Consider the following 21,066-nt stretch of genomic DNA (forward strand, 5'->3'; position numbering starts at 1 on the left):
TCCAGTTAGGGGACCTTTCTTTTTTTTAAATTTTTTTAATAAAATCATTGTACTGACCGCCCGAGTGATTTATCTGGGGCTTTTGCTGCAGTTTTCATAGCAATTTTGGTGAGTTTTTTAGGGGGCCTTGCAAAAACAAGTTATAGCTGTCTAACCAGCACATGTATAAAAGGGTCATATGTTTGTGTGTGTATTCGTTGAGCTGTCAAGTCCCCTAAGGGAAAAGGTAGAGCACAGAGCAGGAAGTGTTGTCGTGGGAGCCCATACAGAGAAGTTGAGCTCCACATCTGAACATTATATTGTTATAAAGATCTCCTACTTTATGATCCTGTTAAGTTCAGCCTTTACTACACGACGATTTCTATCGCGAGGAAGTGCAAAGTTTAGAGCTGAACGCCCACAAACGTTTTCCTGGGAAAACAACAAAATCTGCAAAAATGCTGGAAGCAATGACCGCTCTGCTGTCTGTAATCACCATTTTCCTTGTGTTTTGTCTGCTGATATTTTTGGGTGTAACTTGGTATGAATCCTCGAAAGCTGAGATCCCACGGGAGATTGCAAATCCTAAATTACTGCGGAGAATTCATACAGTTTCCACTGGCGTCATCATCCTGGTGAGTTCACGTCCTGAATCTTAGGTCATAGATTTCTTATTCTTGTTGCTACTTGTTCTTTCTATATATTAAAAATCTCAGAATTCTGGTTATGACTGTTTTATATGCGCTTGTTTTGTTGCACCTTTGCTGTGGCGATTAGATATAACGCTGTAGTGGATGGGATTTTATGAAATCTGTGGTTGAAAACCTCACAAATTTCGGGAAAGCAAAAATAGTGGTAATACTCATCATGTGACGTTGTTTAACTAATCACAAGGCAAATAAGCAACCACAAGGTCATAGCGAGGGCATAGTTGCCAACATTATTTTTTTTTCTAAGGACACTTAGGGTGTGGCGTCTTTGGTGGGTGTGTCTAATGTGGGCATGGTTTATCTGGTGGGTGTGGCTAGTGGGGGCGTGGCTTTCTTTTTAGAATTTCTACATACAAATAAACATACAAATATTTCTGCACTCGTTTGGCTGACATCTAAGGGTAAGGCCACACGGTGCGTCGTTGTGTTGCGTTTGGAAACCGCATGCGGTCAACTGCATGCGTTTTTTGTCTCTGTAATGCTGCAGTTCTGTTGCGTTTTGTAAAGGAAATAATTGATGGACATTGTTTTCACCCGTGTTGAAGTTTGTTAGGTGCTGCCTGTATATAGTTAATTACAAGGCATAGCCGAACTGTTAGCAAAAACACAAGCATTTCAGCAACAACTTTGGCAGCGCGGTCATTAACTGCATGCGGTCGGACATTATGAAGATGCAGTTTACTGCACAAAAAACACATTGTAATGTAATAGCAGCCGTCTGTCCATAACAAAAATGTCACCTTTGACTTCTATTGAAAAATGACTTTCTGCAGTTTAAAAACGCAACATAAATGCACCGTGACCGCACCGTGTGGCCTTACCCTAATATGGTGGCCAGTATCTTTCTGGTTATCTGGTTGTATGCAGGCAGGTGATATCTCACTTGATCACTAGGGCAAGGCGATATGTGATGATGACTACTGGCAGCGTAAAAACCAGCGCAGATAGTGCCACACTCAGTGCCCCCTGTAGATGGTGCTCCACACTGCCCCAGTAGATATTGCCAAACACTTCTAACTGTAGATAGTGCCACAAACTGCTCCCTGTAGATTTTGCCATGCACTGCTTCCTAAATATAATGCCACAGTGCCCCCTGTAGATAATGCCACATGGCTGTCCTGTAGATAGTGCCACATGGCCCCCTGTAGATAGTGACATAGTTCCCTCTGTAGATAGTGGCAAAGTTCCCTCAGTAGATAGTGCCACACGGCCACCTGTAGATAAAGCCACACAGCCCCACTATAGATGATGGCACACCGCCCCCTGTATAGGATACCACACACAGCCCCCCTGCAGATGATGCCACACACAGCCGTCCTGTAGATAATGCCACACACTCCCCCCTGTAGATGATACCACACACTCCCCCAGGAGAGGCAGATAACACAGGGTCACACCATTAACAACAGCAGAACTTCTCTTCCTCCCTGCACAGTGATCTCTGCACATTTCACAGAGCACGCCCACAACACTCTCCCATTAATGTCAATGAGTTATTCTCTAGCTAAAAAAATATTAGTAATACATTCCCTTTAAGTTAATTTCTCTTAATTTTGTGTTTCTTCACATTTTCAACTATAGGGGAAGGCTCTTGATAAATTTGGAGAATTTTACAGTACAAGGTTATTCCGTTTTCTACAAAATATAGTAGTGCCTAAGCTGAAAGAAGATCCAGAGCTCTTCATGAAAGACTTACAATTTGAAGATGTGCCGGTGAGAATCTACCAACCCCGATCTCCTTGTGTCGGTGGAAGAAAAGGAGTCGTGTTCTTTCATGGAGGAGGATTCGTGTTTGGAAGTATTGGTGAGCAAATATGGATCTATACCAGAGGCTTTGCTAGGGTCTTAAAAGATCAGGGGCACAAGCCCCGAGACATATATTTACCCCCTCTCCCCCTAAAAATAAATACATTTTTACATACATATCGGAGATAGCATATCTATAAGACTAAGGCTCCTATAGCTACACCACTGAATAGAATTGGATGCATTGTCTCAGCAGACATATATATGAGATAGCATATCTATAGCACTACGACCCTATAGCTATGGATAGGATTAGATACAGTGGCTCAGCAGACCATATCACACATGATAGGATTAAATACAGGGCTCAGTTTGCTGACATTGCGGGTCCAGCGCTGGACCCAGGAAAGGTAAGTATAATATTTGCTTTGCTTTTTTATGTGTTACTAATTATTTTTTTGTGTTTGTGTTTTTTTACAGGTGCGGTTGTTGGACTATGTTGGATTCGAGGACTACTTCAATGACGGCTTTTTTATTCTCAATAAAATGGATAACGAGGGTTGTGTGGGTTTTTCATTTCAATAAAATATTTTTTCTATGTCCTTGTATTTTTTTAAACTTTATTACTACCGCCTTATTAATAGCTGCTGGCTGATTGACAAGGTCCATTACTAAGGTGGGGCTTAGTGTTAGCCGGTGCAGAGGCTAACACTAACCCCCATTATAACGCCCGGTGCCCACCGCCACCAGGGGTGACGGGAAGAGCTGGGTACGATCCTGTACCTGACCATCTGTAGTGATGGTGGGGCACTGTGGCGGCTGCAGGCTGGTAGTATTAGGCTGGGAGAGGTCAGAAACAGTGGCCCTTCCCACCCTGGTAATACTAGCCTGCTGCTGCTGTGTTGTATCTGGCTAGTTATGAAAAAAGGGGGGACGACTGCACGACGTTTATTCCATTTTTGATAACCAGCCAGATGCAGCAGCAGCAGGCTAGTATTACCAGGGTGTGAAGGGCCACAGTTTTTGGCCTTTCCCAGCATAATAACACCAGCCTGCGGCCGCCCCAGTTCCCAACCATCACTACAGATGGTCAGGTACTGGATTGTACCCAGCTCTTCCCAGTACCCCTGGTGGTGGTGGGTACCGGGGTAATAATGGGGGTTAGTGTTAGCCTCTGCACTGACTAACACTAAGCCCTGCCTTAGTAATGGATGCTGTCAATCAGCCAGCGGCCAATACTAAGGCGGTAGTAATGAAGTTTAAAAGAAAATACAAAGACATAGAAAAAAAATATTTTATTGAAATAACCCCCCCACCAACACACAACCCTCATTAACCAATTTATTAAAAATAAAAAATAAAAAAGAGCATTCATCGAAGTAGTCCTCGAATCCTACGTAGCCCAATGACCGAACGTGTAAAAAACATTAGTAACACATGTGGTAGGCTTAGATACAGGGCCCATGTGTGATGCTGTCTGTTGGACCATATATCAAAGCTTACCACAAGGCAGGCTTAGATACAGGACCCCAGCAGACAGTAATCTTATACCGTATAAGATTACTATCTTCTGGGGTCCTGGATCTAAGCCCGTCTTGTGGTAAGCTTACATACATGGTCCAACAGACCGTATCACATGCGGGCCCTGTATCTAAGGCCCATGTGTGATGCTGTCTGTTGGAACCTCTTCGGTGCAGCGGATGTCCCGACACCATCCCGCGACGGGACATCATGTGCGGCGCACAGCGTCAAGACGCGAGAAGACGTCAGGACTTCCGATGCGCTTGGGAAGGAAGATAACTATAGTGGCGTCCCTATAGTAATGGGCCCGTATATTTTATGACATAACCCAGTTACTATAGTAAATTTCTATAGACGCAGTGCGGGGGCAGCGGCCCGATCGCAATTCCGACCGCTGCGACCTCTGTATCGGCAGTCGCCCAGGGATTCGGGGCACCGGGCCAAAGATCCGGGGCTTGGGCCACGGAGGTCCAGTGCTAGCGACGACCCTGATCTATACACAGGAGAAAGCACTGGTGGGATGTCAATGTCCATTTATTTGTTTTACCGTAACCCATGTAGAGTTGAAATATAAGCCGGCCATACACATGTTTGGCCAACAGCTATTTTTCATCATAAACATATCACTCAGCCGGGCTCGCGAGTTTATTTAAGTGGGGTTAGGGGAATAAGACACTTCCTCTGACAGTGGCTCATTTCCTGCAGAAAGAAAGGATTGGGCATGCCCAATGCCTCTTTCCCACCCCGAAAATTAACATACACGTTAGATCATTGGCCGATTCTGCTGAAATCTACGGGTTCAGATGACTTTTATCTAATGCGTATGGCCATTTTAAGACCACATTTAGACATGGAATGTTTGAGGTAGTCCTATATTGCAGCCGACAGATGTTACATGCTCACAAATAAAATTTTATACATTTCCATTCGTAATTTTTGCTATGCCCTCAGTGCGGAAAATTAAACAGGAAAGCTATGTGTAAAAACTACATGCACCATTTGTAATATGAACATTTCCTAGAACAGTTTAAAAAGAAAAGAAATAGAACCACCCCCCCCCCCCATCCAGGGCAAGCAAACCTGGGCAGATGCCGGTCCCAGTGGGCTTGGGAGGCCCATGGTGATCTGGGTAAACATATAGGAGTCACAAAAAACTGCTGAGCCAGTGTGCTCCTATGGAAATGCCATACATGTTTGACATTGTATTACGCCGGATTTACAGCCTATAACCGGCCCATTTGATCCAACTAATTTCAGAAGCATCTAGAGATAATCCCTATATGTAAACATGAGTGGTTGCTATGGACATCAGAGCATTTTTTTATTTTATTTTTTACGTGTCCTGTTCTAGTAAGAATTTTTGACATTGACGGAAGAATGGATCCCAGGAACTAATGATTTTTTATTCCTTTTTGGTTTTAGACAGTTATGACATTTTCTGCCGATACCTGACAAAGAATTCTGGAGCGGTCGTTGTCTCTGTTGGGTAATTTTATAATTTGTTTAACATTTTCTTATGTTTTAATTGAACTAATGATGTAGTGACCATAAGATCTGAATGATTTAAATGATTTTTACAACTGGTGTGGAGGAAAGTGGATGAGTTGTCCAAAGCAACCAATCAGATTACTGCTGAAAATGCAAGCTAGTACCCGATTGGTTGTTTTGGCCCACTGCCCCATTTTTTGTCTGTAGTTATATAAAAGAGAATTATTAAAAACCAAAAAGTGGTGGAGTTGCTCATTTTTGGAAAACGAGGGCTGCAATCTGATACCATAGGCCTTCGGTTTTCCCTTTCTCTAGTTTTGATAAGTCTATCCAAAGCATTTTTTCTACTTATATTCTGTATTGGGGCAGATTTACTAATATGATTGTGTCTAGACCCTGTCCTTAAATGCGCCAAAATATCGCCCATGATGTTGCATCAAGTTTAAAGGGTAAACTTTAAAAAAAAATTCTGACGTCATATGTAGTTGTTTTGAAAGCGTAGTTACCTTTTAAAACCTATTTATGTAGCGAATGTGCCAAAAAGAACAGATATTTGCACAGATATTTTCAAAAGTAGCTAGGAAAGTGGGTGTGGCATAGTGAAAATGGGTCCTGGTTTAAATTGCGACAAAGCGCACCACAATTTTGCCAAAATTTGGCACAAAAAAAAACTGTTGTAAGCTAAACCAACCAAGAGGTGGTTTAAGGAAGAGAAAAGAGTCTAACATGTCTAGCAAGAGGCGCCAAATTTATCATAGAGCGTGCGCCAATGTGTTAAATTTGGCATGTCTTCTGACTGCCTGGTAAATCTTAGACAGCATAAGTAAATTTGCCCCAATGTCTGCTATAGACGACCCCTGTCCATATATCCTATTAGCGCATATTGTGGTAGTAGAGGGGGTCCGCTACATAGGACCCACCTCTATTAGTCAGAGCAGAGATCATCTACAAAAAGTGGCGCTCACTCTGGAGGACCTCACTTTTACCATGGCCCACTGACTTCTATGGGCACCGTGTACCACTGCTAGGGTAACATGGACTTGCTGGCGGCCCACATTCTGCTAATATATATTGCAGAATTGTATAATATTTTATGCAAAGTACCTCCAATTTGAGGGAAGTAGGTAGAGGTGGTAAGCATACAGTAAGGCTGGGTTCACATTAGCGGTCGGCATTCCGTTGTTCTGCTTCGTCAGAGAAGAGGACAAGGGAAAAAACGGAAGTGTTGCACCACGGACACCCCAAACAGAACCCATTGACTTTAATGGGTTCTATCGGGTTTCCATTGGGGTGTCCGTGGTTTTACCAGAAACAATAGCGCAACATGCTGCGCTATTGTTTCCGGTATTCTCGGTTGGATCTGTGATGGAGGTGCCTAGCGGAGATGTGAATGAGGCCTTAGGGGATTCCTTTTTATCCAGGTATTGACCCTTGTTTCTTGCATTATTAAATGTCCAATTAAAATGTTTTAAAAAAATTCATTTTAGGTACCGCCTGGCACCAGAACACAGATGCCCCGCCGCATTTGATGACTGTCTTCTGGCTACAATTCACTTTCTGAAGACAGCGCAAGATCATGGAGTCGATCCTTCTTCCGTTATAATATGTGGAGACAGTGCTGGGGGTAATCTCACAGCTGCTGTTTGTCAAGCTCTTGTGGGTAGATCAGATATTCCAAAGCCTCTTGCCCAGGTGATGATATACCCAGTGGTCCAGATGGCTGACTTCAATACACCATCATACCAACAAAACAAGATGGTCCCTTTGTTACTCCAAGACTCTTCTGTATACTACAAATTGCAATATATAGGTGGTGATCTCTCTTTATCAAACAAAATTATAAATGGCAGCCATGTTCCTCCTGAAATAAGACTGAAATTAAGTAAATGGTTGAGTTCTAAGGAGTTTAAGGTCAAAGGCAACAAACCACACATGATGGCGCCCTTTAATAAAGATGTTTATGAGAAAGTTAAGAAAGCTTTTGACCTTCCATGTTCTCCATTGCTCTCCGATGATGCTGTATTCCGGCAGCTACCAAAGGCCTACATATTAACATGTGAGTTTGATGTCCTCCTTGATGACGGGATACTCTACAAGAAACGGCTGGAGGACAATGGAGTCCCGGTTACCTGGTATCACGTTAAAGATGGATTCCATGGAATTATGAGCTTCTTTGATCAGCCTGACGTGGCTTCTGGAAAGCTGGCTGTAGATAATATTATTACTTATATTCAAGACCTTTGAGACCGTGTATGGGAAGAAATTTGTGTGGTCGTGCTTGAGATAATATGACAACTTACACGTTCTATATCAAATGACGGATTTTGGCTTTATATTATAATGATTATTAAAAATGTTTACACCATTAGTTTACGGATAATCGAACAATTTATTAAAGGGGCTGTCTCACTAAGATAACCTGTATGAATTCCTCCTTGGGCATATGGACGCCAGTCAGAGCAGAGAGCAGCTTAGGACCAGTGGCTCTGGTGTATCCGGTCTATCCATGTATTACAAGGCCGCCATATAATGCTTCTTTGCAACCATTGTAGGGAAAATGTATGGCGACCACAACTTCTCTTGGCGATAACAGCAGATTGCAGAGGTTGCCGGACCTGTAGGGATCAGTTTATTGCGGACCGGCTTCATTTCAAAAGGGGGTTGTCTTGATTCTACAACCCCTTTAAGATTGATTTATGGTGAAAGTTTCCATAATTCCTTGGATGAGACATAAGTACATAAACATATTAACCCTCTCCTTCCATACTGAACCATCAGCTCCGCAAATTTGCTATTTGAGAACTGAATTTATAAGTAATTAAGGGGGTTATGGTCTAGTTATGGTCTACTTAATTGAATATATGAACGGCCCATACAAAAAAAAAAACATGTCAATAGCATAACTTACAAATTGCAGGAAAGGCGGCATGTGTTAGGCTGGATTCACACATTGTGAATTTGTTGCAGAATTTCGGCTGCAGAATCCACACTGAAATTCCGCAAAAAAGTACAGTACAAGCTAAGGCTCCTTTCACACTGCATTGTGAGCCTTACTTCGGAGATATATGTTGGGAAGGCTCCTGACATATACCCCCGACCAGAGGCGTCACTTGAAGCTCCTGGGCCCTAATGCAAAATCTATAACAGGGCCCCCCATACCATATATAATTTATAATACTGTTGTCTTCTTATGCGGCTGAGAGAACTTTGGGCCCCCTCAGGCTCCAGAGCCCAGGTGCGACTGCTACCTCGGCACCCCCTATAGCTACGCCCCTGCCTCCGACGGAAGGCTGCAACGGATCCCACTGTATAAGCATACAGTGAAATACATCGTTAACCTGCAGTCTGTCGCTGGAGTTCACGCAACAGGATTCAGAGAGCTTCCCCTTATAATCAAGAAATCATTTTTCTGTGTTCAGTTACTTGCACTTTAGTGATGTTCCAGATGTGGAGCTGTGATAGCGGTCGTGACAGGTTATTCATTGATATGGACTATGTCCTCATAGAGATATAGATTTCTTATCGTCTCTTCATACACATAATGTAAGTCAAAGGCTGAGTTTTCCCGTCTGTCTGTATACAATATACCGTACTCTGAACTCCTGGATACAGGGCACCATTACTTACCACTGACATATTCAGCAATGCATAGACAATACTTCATATTGATCAATAGTTAGCGGAGCTTACACTCTAATTTCTCTATGAAATGCATGGAGGCCACCGATCGGTATGTTTGGCCTGTAAGAATCACTATGTAACAAAGCACTGGGCAGTAGTTTTTACTGATACGATTTAGAGGTGACGAAAAAACATCATTTTGGGTGTTTTTTAAGTTTGTTTTTTTTTTTACGGCGTTCACCCTGCGTTCTAATAATATTATATTGTAATGGTTTGGACTTTTACACACGCTGATACCAATTATGTTTATTTATTTATTTATTTATTACATTACTTTAGGGGATATATGGAAAAAGAAGAGGTTTTTAAAAATGTAAAAAATGTTTTATTTTTATGTACATTACAAAAAACTTTAACTATTTTTTTTCCATCCCCTGAGGGGACTTGAACAAGCAATCGTTAGAACGCTGGTACAATACACTGCAATACTTAGGTATTGTGATATTTACTATTAAGGCCTGTCTCCTAAAAGGAGCACCAAGATTGCAGACATGGGCGCCTTCATTAGTCCCCCAGGTTGCCGTTGTGTCGCAGGGGGGCTGATAGAGTGACACAAGGGAATCCACCCCTCTTTCTAGTGGCTTAGATGCCGCAATCGGTAATGACTACGTCATCTAAGTCATCAAACGGCCAAGATTGGAGATATCTACGAAACCAGCCATTAGTGCAGGGTGTCAGCTGTAATACAAAGCTGACACCCATGGCATATAAAGTAGACTCAGCTAGTGAATCCACTCCATACTCCCTCCCTGCTGACTATGACATACAGTTACGTCAAATGTCAGTAAGAGGTTGTCATGGCTGCTGTCTTCCATAAACTGCTCCACTATGTCTGGTATTGCAGCTTGGCTCTATTGAAGTGAATGAGACAGAGCTGCAATACCACACACAACCTGTGGACCGGTGTGGCGCTGTTTCTGGAAGAAAGCAGCCATGTTTTTCTAATCCTGGACAGCCCCTTTAAGCTATATACTGTACTCCCTTTAAAGGACGAGTGTCGCGAAAAAAATATTTTTTTATATCCATTTGCTTTTAGTGTTTTATTAAAAAATGTTTTATTTATTTGTGTGTTTGTGTTTTACTTTTTTTTATTTTTTAACTTTTTCTTGTCTATGGGGACTGCCATTTTTTTTCCATCTCTGTATGTGTTGATTAACGACACATACAGACATGGAATACGGCACATACAGCCCCATAGTGAATGCGAACGGGACCCGTTCCATCCACTATGCTGTACGCCGTCTGTGTGGGAACGGCGCATGCGCCGCTCCCACACAGTCCAAATTGAAGGTCTTCGGCCGAGCGACGTCTGGCGCCATTTTCTTGTGGACCGGAAGCCGCGGCCGGACAGTAAGATTACTACTTCCGGTCGCGGCTTCCGGACTTGTGCACTTGGAGCGGAGGGAGCAGACGGAGCGGACGGACCAGAGGGAGCGGCGGCAGCAGGAGCAGGTAAGTTATTTCTGTGTATGTACATGTTTTAGTGTGTGATTATTACTACTGTATGTAAACCTACTACACTGTGTGTTAGCTCAAAAAATGGCGACACACAGTGTAGGAGGTTTGACCGTTCAATCCCCTCCTTTCTCCTGGCACTAGCCAGGATAAGGGAGGGGGGATTCTGTGAGCTCACTAGAGCGAGAGTGTATTCTCAAATTTTGCAGCATAAAGCAATGTGGTTGCTTTACCACATGCCAATGCTGCAATTTTGGGAATTGCTCCATCTAGTGACCAGCACTGGGAAATGTTATAAATTAGAATCTAATTTATAATATTTCCTGACTCGTGAAAAAATTAAAAAAATTAGAGCAATGTTTAATCATTTATACACTAACTGTTTAACTAAAAAAATAAATATAATTTTTCTAGCGACACATTCCCTTTAAGGCCTTATTCACACAGGTGTACTGACTGTATTTTAACATTTCAAAGTATTAATATATTCTCTCTATAGAAGTCGAAAGAATAGGGCCTGAAGTTTACATAAAAGCCAGACTTTAGAACAGTCATATGTAAATCATTTATCAGGAATGAGTCATTTTTAACCAATTTGTCAGTGAGGATTTTGATTAAAAGCCTTGAAACTGCACAAACCGGATCATCCGGGTAAAATGCTGCCTGTAGTGAGAATATTCCTAGTTCCCATGGGATTGCGCAGTGTACACAGCACTGTCATGGGCTCTTAGGGTGCAGTCACCCATATACCTGCTGCAGTAACGACCCCATACAGATGAATAGAAATTTCTGCAACAAAATCTGCCGCGTGTGAATCCGCCCCTTGCCCAACATCTCCTCCAGGCCACGGCCCGCCACTCCCACACCTCACTTAAGGAGTGAATAGAAGATCAGGAAATAACCAAGTGTCACTTCAAAGTCAGGTCTGGCCGGGCTGAGCACCTGGCAGCAGGAAACATGGGCATAGCTCTGGCTTTGGCGGCGATCTTTGTCATCATTTTCATTGCGTTAGCTATTTTGCTGGTGGCGGGCATCATTTATTTTGAATTTACAAACTCTGAGCTCCCACCAGGAGTTGCAAATCCAGTAAAACTTCGGATCATTCATTGCATCACGATTTGCATTGCTGTAGTGGTAAGTACCTTCTGTATATGAAATCTAGGAGACCTATAGCTGCTGCGGAACTACAACTCCCAGCGTACCACTAGAGTACTATCCTGTGTTGTGGACGAAACCTGATCTTTTGTGAAATCCCTTTTGTCACGCAGTAGGTATCATCGTACTATTGCTATGTATACTCTATTTTCTCTGAACATTATATTCTTTGCCTCGAGATGTATATATTTTTTTTACTTGTTACAATTACAATTTACAATTACTTGTTCGTAATTATTTAAACCGTCCTCAGTTTCCTGACAACATGGACAATCCATTGAACTATGTAATGCTTCCTTTTACCTTCGGGGGTGCTGGCAGACTTCCCACAGATCACATCGGATCTCTAGGAGCCCCATTACTGGGACAGCCTTTGATCAGGTTAACGTTGGGGACCCTTCTAACAAAAAATGGGTTGTCTAAAGCAGACAACTTTTTGAAGGTGGAAGTCCACCTTAAAGCGCTATCATTGAGACACGTCAGTTGTAGGTCAGTGAGCTGAGACCCCCAGTGACCTCTAGATTGATTCTATATTCGTGAGTCAAGCTAATGGGGTATCACAGTCTGACTAAAATTAATTTGACTGTATTGTCCTGTTAATGATGGAACCACTTGACCCCCTCGATGGGGTTCTCACAGCCTCTAGACCTTCTGGTATGGGTTGATTAAAGGGCAAAATATACTTTTATATATCTACTGACATGCAGCGTTGGACTGGCCCACCAGAGGATCCTCCTGTATGTAAAGTATATACTATAAAGGTCCATCAGTAGACAACCCCATTTGGAGGTGACCCCATTTGGAGCCAATCACTTCCCACTAGGGTCTGTTTCTTATGGGATGATTCACAAATAACCTATCAGTCCTTATTGATGATACGTTCCTGTGTGTACAATGATAACAACAAAGATTATGATGCAAGTAAAAGGGGACACGTTCTGTATAAATGGAGGGTGGTCCTCAGAATCATGTCCTCTGGTGACCCCAAGGAACCCCAGTCCAACCCTACTGAGGTGTCTTTCAGTCAAGTCAGAAGATCAGAAGATAACATTTGTGGGTTTTCATCAGCTCACGGGTTAAGGAGCTTGAAGTTTACATCTCTCACATCTGCATTATGTTACTGTTAAACTGTTGAAGGATTTTTGGGGATTATAATGAAACAAATTACAGGCTGCTATCAGGAAGGCGGCACAGCCTATGCTCATCACTGCTAGTTTTTCTAAAACGTGAAATGTGGCTGGAACAAGCAAAAAAAAATAATGGGAAAAACGGGAAAAACAAAACGGTTTCACTCATGGACAGGTCAGAAAATAATATTGCTGGTCAGGGCTGCACCGTCCATGAGGTGAGACGAGTTTCTCGCCTTAGGCGGCAGCCTGCTGCCACTCTGAGCTGGCGGCGGCGCTACTGGAACCAGCCACCGCTACCCCCTCGTGCACTATAATCTTATCTGCGTCTATATGACGCAGATACAATTACATGTATAAGCGCTGCATGTTCCGTGCCCTGCTATTCAGGAGCTTTCAAAGACACAAGCGGTGCAATGATGTCATCGCGCCGCTGCGTCATTGAATGGCAAGGCACCCTGACAATCAGTAACACAAGCGGCGCGATCATATCATTGCACCGCCTGTATCGTTGAAAGGCACTCATTGTCAGGGCAGAATGACTTGTACTACTCGTCACCCACCGTGAAGCCCGGCCTCATCGCTGCACCTCGGCTGCCAGGGGAGTACAAGGCAGTGGCGCATCCGCAAAAGTTGTTGGAGGCTGGTAGTGATGTAGAACAGCCAGGGGGATGTCAATCAAAATGGGGGGGGGGGTCGTTTCAATTTTCACTCCGGGCAGCAGAAAATCTAGAATAGGCCCTTTTGCTGGTGGTGCATGAGCTTGGACTCCCCACTCTGCAAAGTGTCCAGACCCCTTAAGGGGATTGTCTGGTTTCAGCAAATTAATGTAATTTTTTTGTATAATGAAAAGTTATACAATTTTCCAATATACTTTCCATATTAGCCCCTCACGGTTTCCAAGATCTCTGATTGTTGTTATTCAGTTGGATACAATTCTGTCCATGGTCATGTGATAGAAACACATGTGCACGGCTTGTTACAGTATGTGTTTTAGAGCTGTGTCTTGTAACACTTCCAGCACCTGTGTTTCTATCACATGACCAGAAGACTCAGCTTTGATACACATACTGTAACGAGCCGTGCATCTGCGTTTCAATCACATGACCAGAAGACACAGTTCTGATACACGTACTGTAACGAGCCGTGCACCTGTGTGTCCATCACATGACCGGAAGACACAGCTCTGATACACATACTGTAACGAGCCGTGCATCTGCGTGTCAATCACATGACCAGAAGACACAGCTCTGATACACGTATTGTAACGATCCCAGCACCTGTGTGTCCATCACATGACCAGAAGACACAGTTCTGATACACATACTGTAACGAGCCGTGCACCTGTGTGTCCATCACATGACCGGAAGACACAGCTCTGATACACATACTGTAACGAGCCGTGCATCTGCGTGTCAATCACATGACCAGAAGACACAGTTCTGATACACATACTGTAACGAGCCATGCACCTGTGTGTCCATCACATGACCAGAAGACAAAGCTCTGATACACATACTGTAACGAGCCATGCACTTGTGTGTCCATCACATCACCGGAAGACACAGCTCTGATACACATACTGTAACGAGCCGTGCATCTGTGTGTCCATCACATGACCAGAAGACACAGCTCTGATACACATACTGTAACGAGCCGTGCACCTGTGTGTCCATCACATGACCAGAGGACACAGTTCTTATACACATACTGTAACGAGCCATGCACCTGTGTGTCCATCACATGACCAGAGGAAATAGTTCTTATACACATACTGTAACGAGCCATGCACCTGTGTGTCAATCACATGACCAGAAGACACAGGTCTCATACACATACTGTAACTGTAACGATCCCAGCACCTGTGTGTCCATCACATGACCATGGACAGAATTTTATCCTCTGGAAGGAAACAATGAATGTTCCTCCTGAATACCAGCAAGCAGAGATCTTCAAAACGGTGAGAAATTAAAACAGAAAGTATATTGGAAAATTGTTTAACTTTTAATTATATGAAATAATAACATTAATTTGCTGAAACCGGACAATCCCTTTAAGGGGTGTGGACACTTTGCAGAGTGGGGCGTCCAATCTCATGTACCCCCAACAATAGTATTTTCTGACCTGTCCAAATGAGTGAAACCTCTTGTTTTCCCCCCTAGTTTTGTTTGTTCCAGTCACATTTCAGGTTTTACGAAACCAAAACTGGAAAAACTAGTAGTGATGAGCCTAGCGTCTGCCGCCTTCCTGATAGCAGCCTGTAATTCATCTCATTATAATCCCAAAAATTCCTTTCGTTTAACGGAAACATAATGAAAATGTAAGAGACGTAACTTTGAGCTCTTTAACCTGTGGCAACAAAAGGGTTAATTATTGAGAAAGCCATTTACAGTAAAATTCCATTAATCCGGAATTGCAGGGAACAGATCGTTGCAGGATTATCACATATTCTCCTGTTAATCCCACATTCCTAGTTGGTTTTCTCTGCTCAGTCTTCTGAGTTCTCCACAATATATCGCAGTTGTTTGCTGGAAACAATGGATTAAAGGAATTTCACAGTAGGTTGTGAATGTTGAATCTTTGCCCAGTGGTGTTTCAGTTTATCTGTCATTATTACTTGGTTATTATCACTGTTTAAAGCCAAAACACACAAGATAATCCAAGTTTATCCATTAACACTTTGTAATCTCCGACCATTAAACTTCAACCCTGTGGTTAAAGATTGCAGTGAACTCCACACAGTAGGACGAAACAGCTGGCACGTGGGCATTACGTGGTTGTTGGCTTGTTGGTATGAATTAAGCCCCTCCCCACAGTGCTTACCCGAGCACTTCTGCCGCTTCATTTTCGTGATCGGTTGGGGTCTCAATGCTCGGACTACCACTGATCAAAACTTCGGACATGTCAAAAGTTTTTCTAAAAGTTTAGTTACCCTATACGACTTTCTACAGGACACCCTCTGCTGTCTTGCATTGTGGTAGATCCCATTTTTCCACCAGGTAATGTGTAGTAGTGTAATGTAAAAAAGATATGAAAAGATTAATTTCCCATAATGCAATCTGCCAGAGTAGAATGCATTTTTAAGGTCTCAACAAAGATGTTAGTGGGAGTGTCTGTCAACACCGTGCCGACAGATTCCAGATAAGATTTTCAGTGTAGCTCTCTCAGCAGATGTGTTTGTGGGAATGGAAGATCATAGCGCAGTAGCATCTCCTTTATAGAGAATATTGGAAAAAAAATTTTAAATCCTTTAGACTGATGACATATAGCTAGACTTTAAAGGACCCTGGCCAAATGAATACACAACGCCATGCCAAGTACAAAACATGAGGGGGCGGTGCCTGACACAAGAATTCAGAGAACACCAAAGAAAGAATCCCTGTGTCATGCTCCGCCCCTTCAGGCCATGCACTTGACATAACACATAATTATGCACGGAATTTTACTTTAAAGTGTATATCATGACTTATACTCTATTCACATCCAGAGCTGCATTCAAACTTTCTTCGTTCTTGCACTGACACGATGATATTTTGTTGGCCTATGTCATCTAATTTGGATTAAAGATTTGTGATTTTCTGGCAAAAGTGTCATTCCATTTTATTTTTAAACTAGTACAAACCAAGAAAGTGTTTTTCCCAACAATATGTGAAATGTACTTTTTAAAAAGTATTGTTTCTGTATTAAACAGGGGAAGATCCTGCAGAACATGTTCGTATGCGGCCAGCTTGAATTCACCCGTTTCATCAGAGATAAACTTATGGTCAGAAAGTTAGGAGAAGACCCAAAACTCCTAATTAAAGACCTAAAGTTTGAAGGCATTCCGGTAAGAGTTTACCAGCCAAGGTCGCCATCTGCTGGCGGGAGAAAAGGAGTCGTGTTCTTTCACGGCGGAGGATGGATGTTTGGGAGTATTGGTAAGGAAATGAATTCTGGATATATTATAGATATCAAATATGACATAAGATCAGCCAAGATGAAACGTCTGGTGCCTAATATATGGTAACTTTACCTTTTCTGAATTAACAGTAAATTCCTTTAATCCAGAATGATCATCATCATCATCCATTATCTTTATATCTTCATTTATCGCTCAGATTCCTATGATGTCCTATGTCGCTACATCTCTAAGGGAACAGAATCTGTGGTTGTCTCCGTCGGGTAAGTCCTTGACTACGTGATGTCATTTTACTGACTTTACTGACCCGTTATCTTTCTCTTCAGATTTATCATGTTGACATTGTGGGAAAAAAAAGAACAAAATATATAACTGCTTGTCTTACATGTAAGGGATCTCATTCAGGGTTCATACACACGTTTAAAGGGGTTGTCCAGTATTGGAAAAAGGGCCTGTTTCTTTTCCCAGGAACAGTGCCACTCTTGTCCAGTGGATGTGTGTGGTATTGCAGCTCAGCCGCCTTTTTTTCTAATCTTCTACGACTTCTTTAAAGGGAACTAATAGAAAGGCTTGCTCTAAAATAGTTATTCACGCCGCTTACATTGGTGGATTACTGTTATGGGGGTTTATCAGACGCATTGTCCTGACACGTCTTCTGCAAATGGTCCTTATATTGTACTTTTAGGAGGTTTTTGCCATTCCAGATATGTATAGTCTATCGATTGTATATGCCATATACTGTATGTCTAATAAGTGGGAATCTGACTGCTCAGTATAATAGAGATTTTCTGTGCATGTGGCGACCACGTCTCTGCTGCGAATCTAGGATAAGGAATCTGTGGGGTACTAGTGGTCGGACACCCCAACTAATCGACATGCCACAAATGTGGAGAACCCTTCATAAGAGCGGAGATCCCATGCGTTTGTGTCGCGGCTTTTCTCCATTGAATTGAATGGGGAGGTAAAAGCCGCAACAAATAGGTGTTGAGTTTTTTTGCGTCGGAAACGCTGCGATTCCACTGCAAAAAAAACGCAACTCAGAAAAAAAAATCGTATACTTACTCTGAATTCTGTGCTTCCTCGTCCAGGTCGGCCTCCTGGGATGACGTTTCATCCCATGTGACCAACTGCAGCCAATAACATGCAGTTTTCCGCAGTGGACATTACAGGCGAAAAACAATTTGGTGTGGTTGTTTAGCCGGAATTCCCTGCGGCCGCCAGGGCGGGTACGCTGTGTACCTTTGTGCAACGTATCCGCCCTGTGCGAAAGTAGCCTTATGGTCTATCCCAACATCTACCTCCGACGGAAAACTCTGATGTATGGCATTGCACAGGTATATAGTGGCACGGGTATATAGTGGCATAGGTACATAGTGGCCTAGGTATATAGTGGCATAGGTATATCACACTGTATATGGTCTGTTTTTTACTTGTTGCCTTAGTTTGGAATAGAGTAGTCAACTACTCTTTTGGCCACTCTTTTGGCATCCATTGGATAAACGGGGCCCTATGGATATGATACCCGTTTGCGACGGAAACATAGGTAAACGAGGCATGGTAATGGATGAGCTACTTTTGCATGATTGAAAGTACACGTAACAGGGTTCATACTGTTCAGAAGCCCCTGAGATTAAAGGGATTGTATAGAATTAGGAAAAAAAAGGCTGCTTTCTCCAAAAGACAGTGCCACTCCTGCGCACAGGTTGTGTGTGGTATTGCAGCTCAGCCAACTTACTTCAAAAGAGCTGAGCTGCAATACCCGACACAAGCCATGGACAAGAGTGGCGCTGTTTCTAGACAAAAGAAGCCATTTTTTTCTAATCCTATGCTAAGTAATGTCCCTATATAATTTCCTAATAAAGTATATCTCTAATTGGGTATGTCATTAAAAGGCGTCACAGATCCAGCCCCAGCGCATGCGTTGTGTAACTGCAGATGCCAATATGACAGTGTAAAATTACTAGTATATGTATATATGTTTTCTTAGGTACCGCTTGGCCCCAGAACACCGGTACCCTGCAGCATTCGATGACTGTCTTAATGCCACAATCCATTTCCTGAAGACGGCAGAAGAATACGGTGTAGACCCATCCTCCGTTATAATCAGTGGAGACAGTGCTGGGGGTAATCTCACAGCTGCCGTTTGTCAAGCCCTAGTGAATACAGATCTTCTGAAGCCCCTCGCCCAAGTGCTGATATACCCAGCGGTCCAAGCTTTAGATTTCCACTTGCCTTCATATACACAAAACAGCGCGGTGCCCGTTCTGTACAGAGAACGAGCCGTGTTCTACATGATAAACTATGTCCAAGGCAACTTGCAGATGATGGAGGACATTCTAGATGGAGACCACGTTCCTGTTGACTTGAAGATGAAGTTTAGGAAGTGGTTGGGTCCTGATAATATTCCGGAGGAGTTCAAGGTCCCGGGTTATAAGCCTCGTGTGATGGCCACACATTCTGAGGATGTCTATCAAGCCCACAAGCAAGTATTCGAGACTCACTTCTCTCCATTGTTGGCTGAGGACTCTGTCATCCGTCTTCTCCCAAAAGCCTACATTCTAACCTGTCAGTTTGACGTCTTACGTGATGACGGGATACTCTACAAGAAACGTCTGGAGGACAATGGAGTCCCAGTCACCTGGTTTCATCTTAAAGACGGCTTCCATGGAATAATTAGCTTTTTCGACAATGGCGCACTGTCATTTGAGTCCGGAAAGCTGGCTGTGGATAACATTGTAAATTTTATTAATAATGTTTGACATTTGAGGTTTGCCCACATCTAGTATAGGACACCACGTCTGGCTCTCCTTCCATATGGACATCAGTGGCCAGATTGAATAGTCTTCGTAGAGCTAAAGCCCCATGCACACGAACGTGCTTTTGCAGCCGCAATTCCCCCAGAAAATCCACGGGAGAATTGCGGCCCCATTCATTTCTATAGGGCCATGCACACGACCGTGGTTTCCACGGTCAGTGCTTGGCCCAGGAGCCTGGACCACAGAAAGAACGGACATGTCTTATGGCTCATAGAAAATAATGCCACTCCGCGGCCGGCCGAACCGAAAATCACGGCCATGCACATGGCTACGGTCGTGTGCATGAGGTCTATATTGTCAAATGTGTAACAACGTTAATTAAAAATAAATGTTTGCCAATGTCAACAGCCGTCATCAGGTCTTTCTTCGGTGCCTCCTTTGGTTGCATTTGGAGCCTTCATTGGCAGTTCTGCAAATTTTAATGGTAAGAATACTGCAGCATGCAGCACTGTTCTTGCTGTCAAAGTGATGGAAACCTCAGCACACCACGTTAGAAGTCAATGGGATTTGTGTGGTGCCGTTTGGATCTGTGGTATGACCGATCCGGCACAGCACTACGGCTTCTGTTATGAACGAAAGTCACGATACAGACAGAGCATTAAAGTGTAACTAAACTTTTAAAAAACATTTGACATGTCAGACGTTTTGATCCGTGGGGGGCCGAGCACTGAGACGCCCACCGATCGCTAAAAAAAAAAAGCAGCAGAAGTGCTTGGGTGAGCGCTGTGCCGCTTAATCTCTGAACGGTTTACCTCGGAAAGCCGAGGGAGTGGTGTACGGGCTCGTAGACTTTGTATTAAGTCCGTACACCGCTCTGAGGAAAGATGTTCAGAAACAAAGCAGCGCAGAGCTCACCTGAGCACTTCTGCCACTTCGTTTTAGTGATCGGTGGAGGTCTCATTGCTCAGACCCCCACTAATCAAAACGTCTGACATGTTAAAAGTTTAGTTGCCCTTTAAAGTGAAACTCCACATTTGACAAGTTCCATGAATCTCCACATCTCCCCAAAGTTTTCTATACCTGAATGCCTCCATTTCAGAGATTACCTACTATCCTCTATGCTGCCTACCAGGTGGCTCGTGCCAGTCCTGCTCAGTTGCCATGGCCAGTACAGGCTGCAGCTTAGTAGGGGACTTTGGTGATTCTGGCCTTCAGGTATGTAAAATTTTATTGTAAATGTTGCAATACTTGTGTGTGGCCTAAAGCCAAATTTCCACTTTTTGCCCGGAGTCTGTCTGCCCATAACATAAAATGATGCCAACTTGGACACAAAAATATCTCTTACATAGTTCATGAAGTGTCTCAGAGCTCTGTCTTTCTGATGGAGCTGTGTACCTGTGCCAGTTGGACACAGAACGAGTTTCCAGTCTCTGGATGTAAACAAAAATGCTTCCATTCACTGGCAGCAAGCATAGATTTTGAAACTAGTGAGTAATTGATACACAAAGTTTATCAGAAGTTGTAGAACTTTTCATTTAATAATGATTAAG

At 43.1% G+C, this 21,066-nt stretch overlaps 2 protein-coding genes across 2 annotated transcripts; both read left to right on the top strand.

Annotated features, from left to right (window-relative positions):
- Positions 1–250: 250 nt before the first annotated feature.
- On the top strand, positions 251–7,800 carry LOC142662545 (arylacetamide deacetylase-like 4). The gene is made up of 4 exons (XM_075840756.1): positions 251–614; positions 2,271–2,493; positions 5,379–5,442; positions 6,932–7,800. The coding sequence occupies exons 1-4, from the start codon at positions 438–440 to the stop codon at positions 7,686–7,688; spliced, it is 1,221 nt and encodes a 406-aa protein (XP_075696871.1). The 5' UTR covers positions 251–437; the 3' UTR covers positions 7,689–7,800.
- Positions 7,801–11,274: 3,474 nt separating this feature from the next.
- On the top strand, positions 11,275–19,921 carry LOC142662546 (arylacetamide deacetylase-like 4). The gene is made up of 4 exons (XM_075840757.1): positions 11,275–11,714; positions 16,554–16,779; positions 16,960–17,023; positions 18,748–19,921. The coding sequence occupies exons 1-4, from the start codon at positions 11,538–11,540 to the stop codon at positions 19,517–19,519; spliced, it is 1,239 nt and encodes a 412-aa protein (XP_075696872.1). The 5' UTR covers positions 11,275–11,537; the 3' UTR covers positions 19,520–19,921.
- The last annotated feature ends 1,145 nt before the right edge of the window (positions 19,922–21,066 follow it).

Source organism: Rhinoderma darwinii, chromosome 10 (genome assembly GCF_050947455.1).
Source record: "Rhinoderma darwinii isolate aRhiDar2 chromosome 10, aRhiDar2.hap1, whole genome shotgun sequence".
Taxonomy (NCBI): domain Eukaryota; kingdom Metazoa; phylum Chordata; class Amphibia; order Anura; family Rhinodermatidae; genus Rhinoderma; species Rhinoderma darwinii.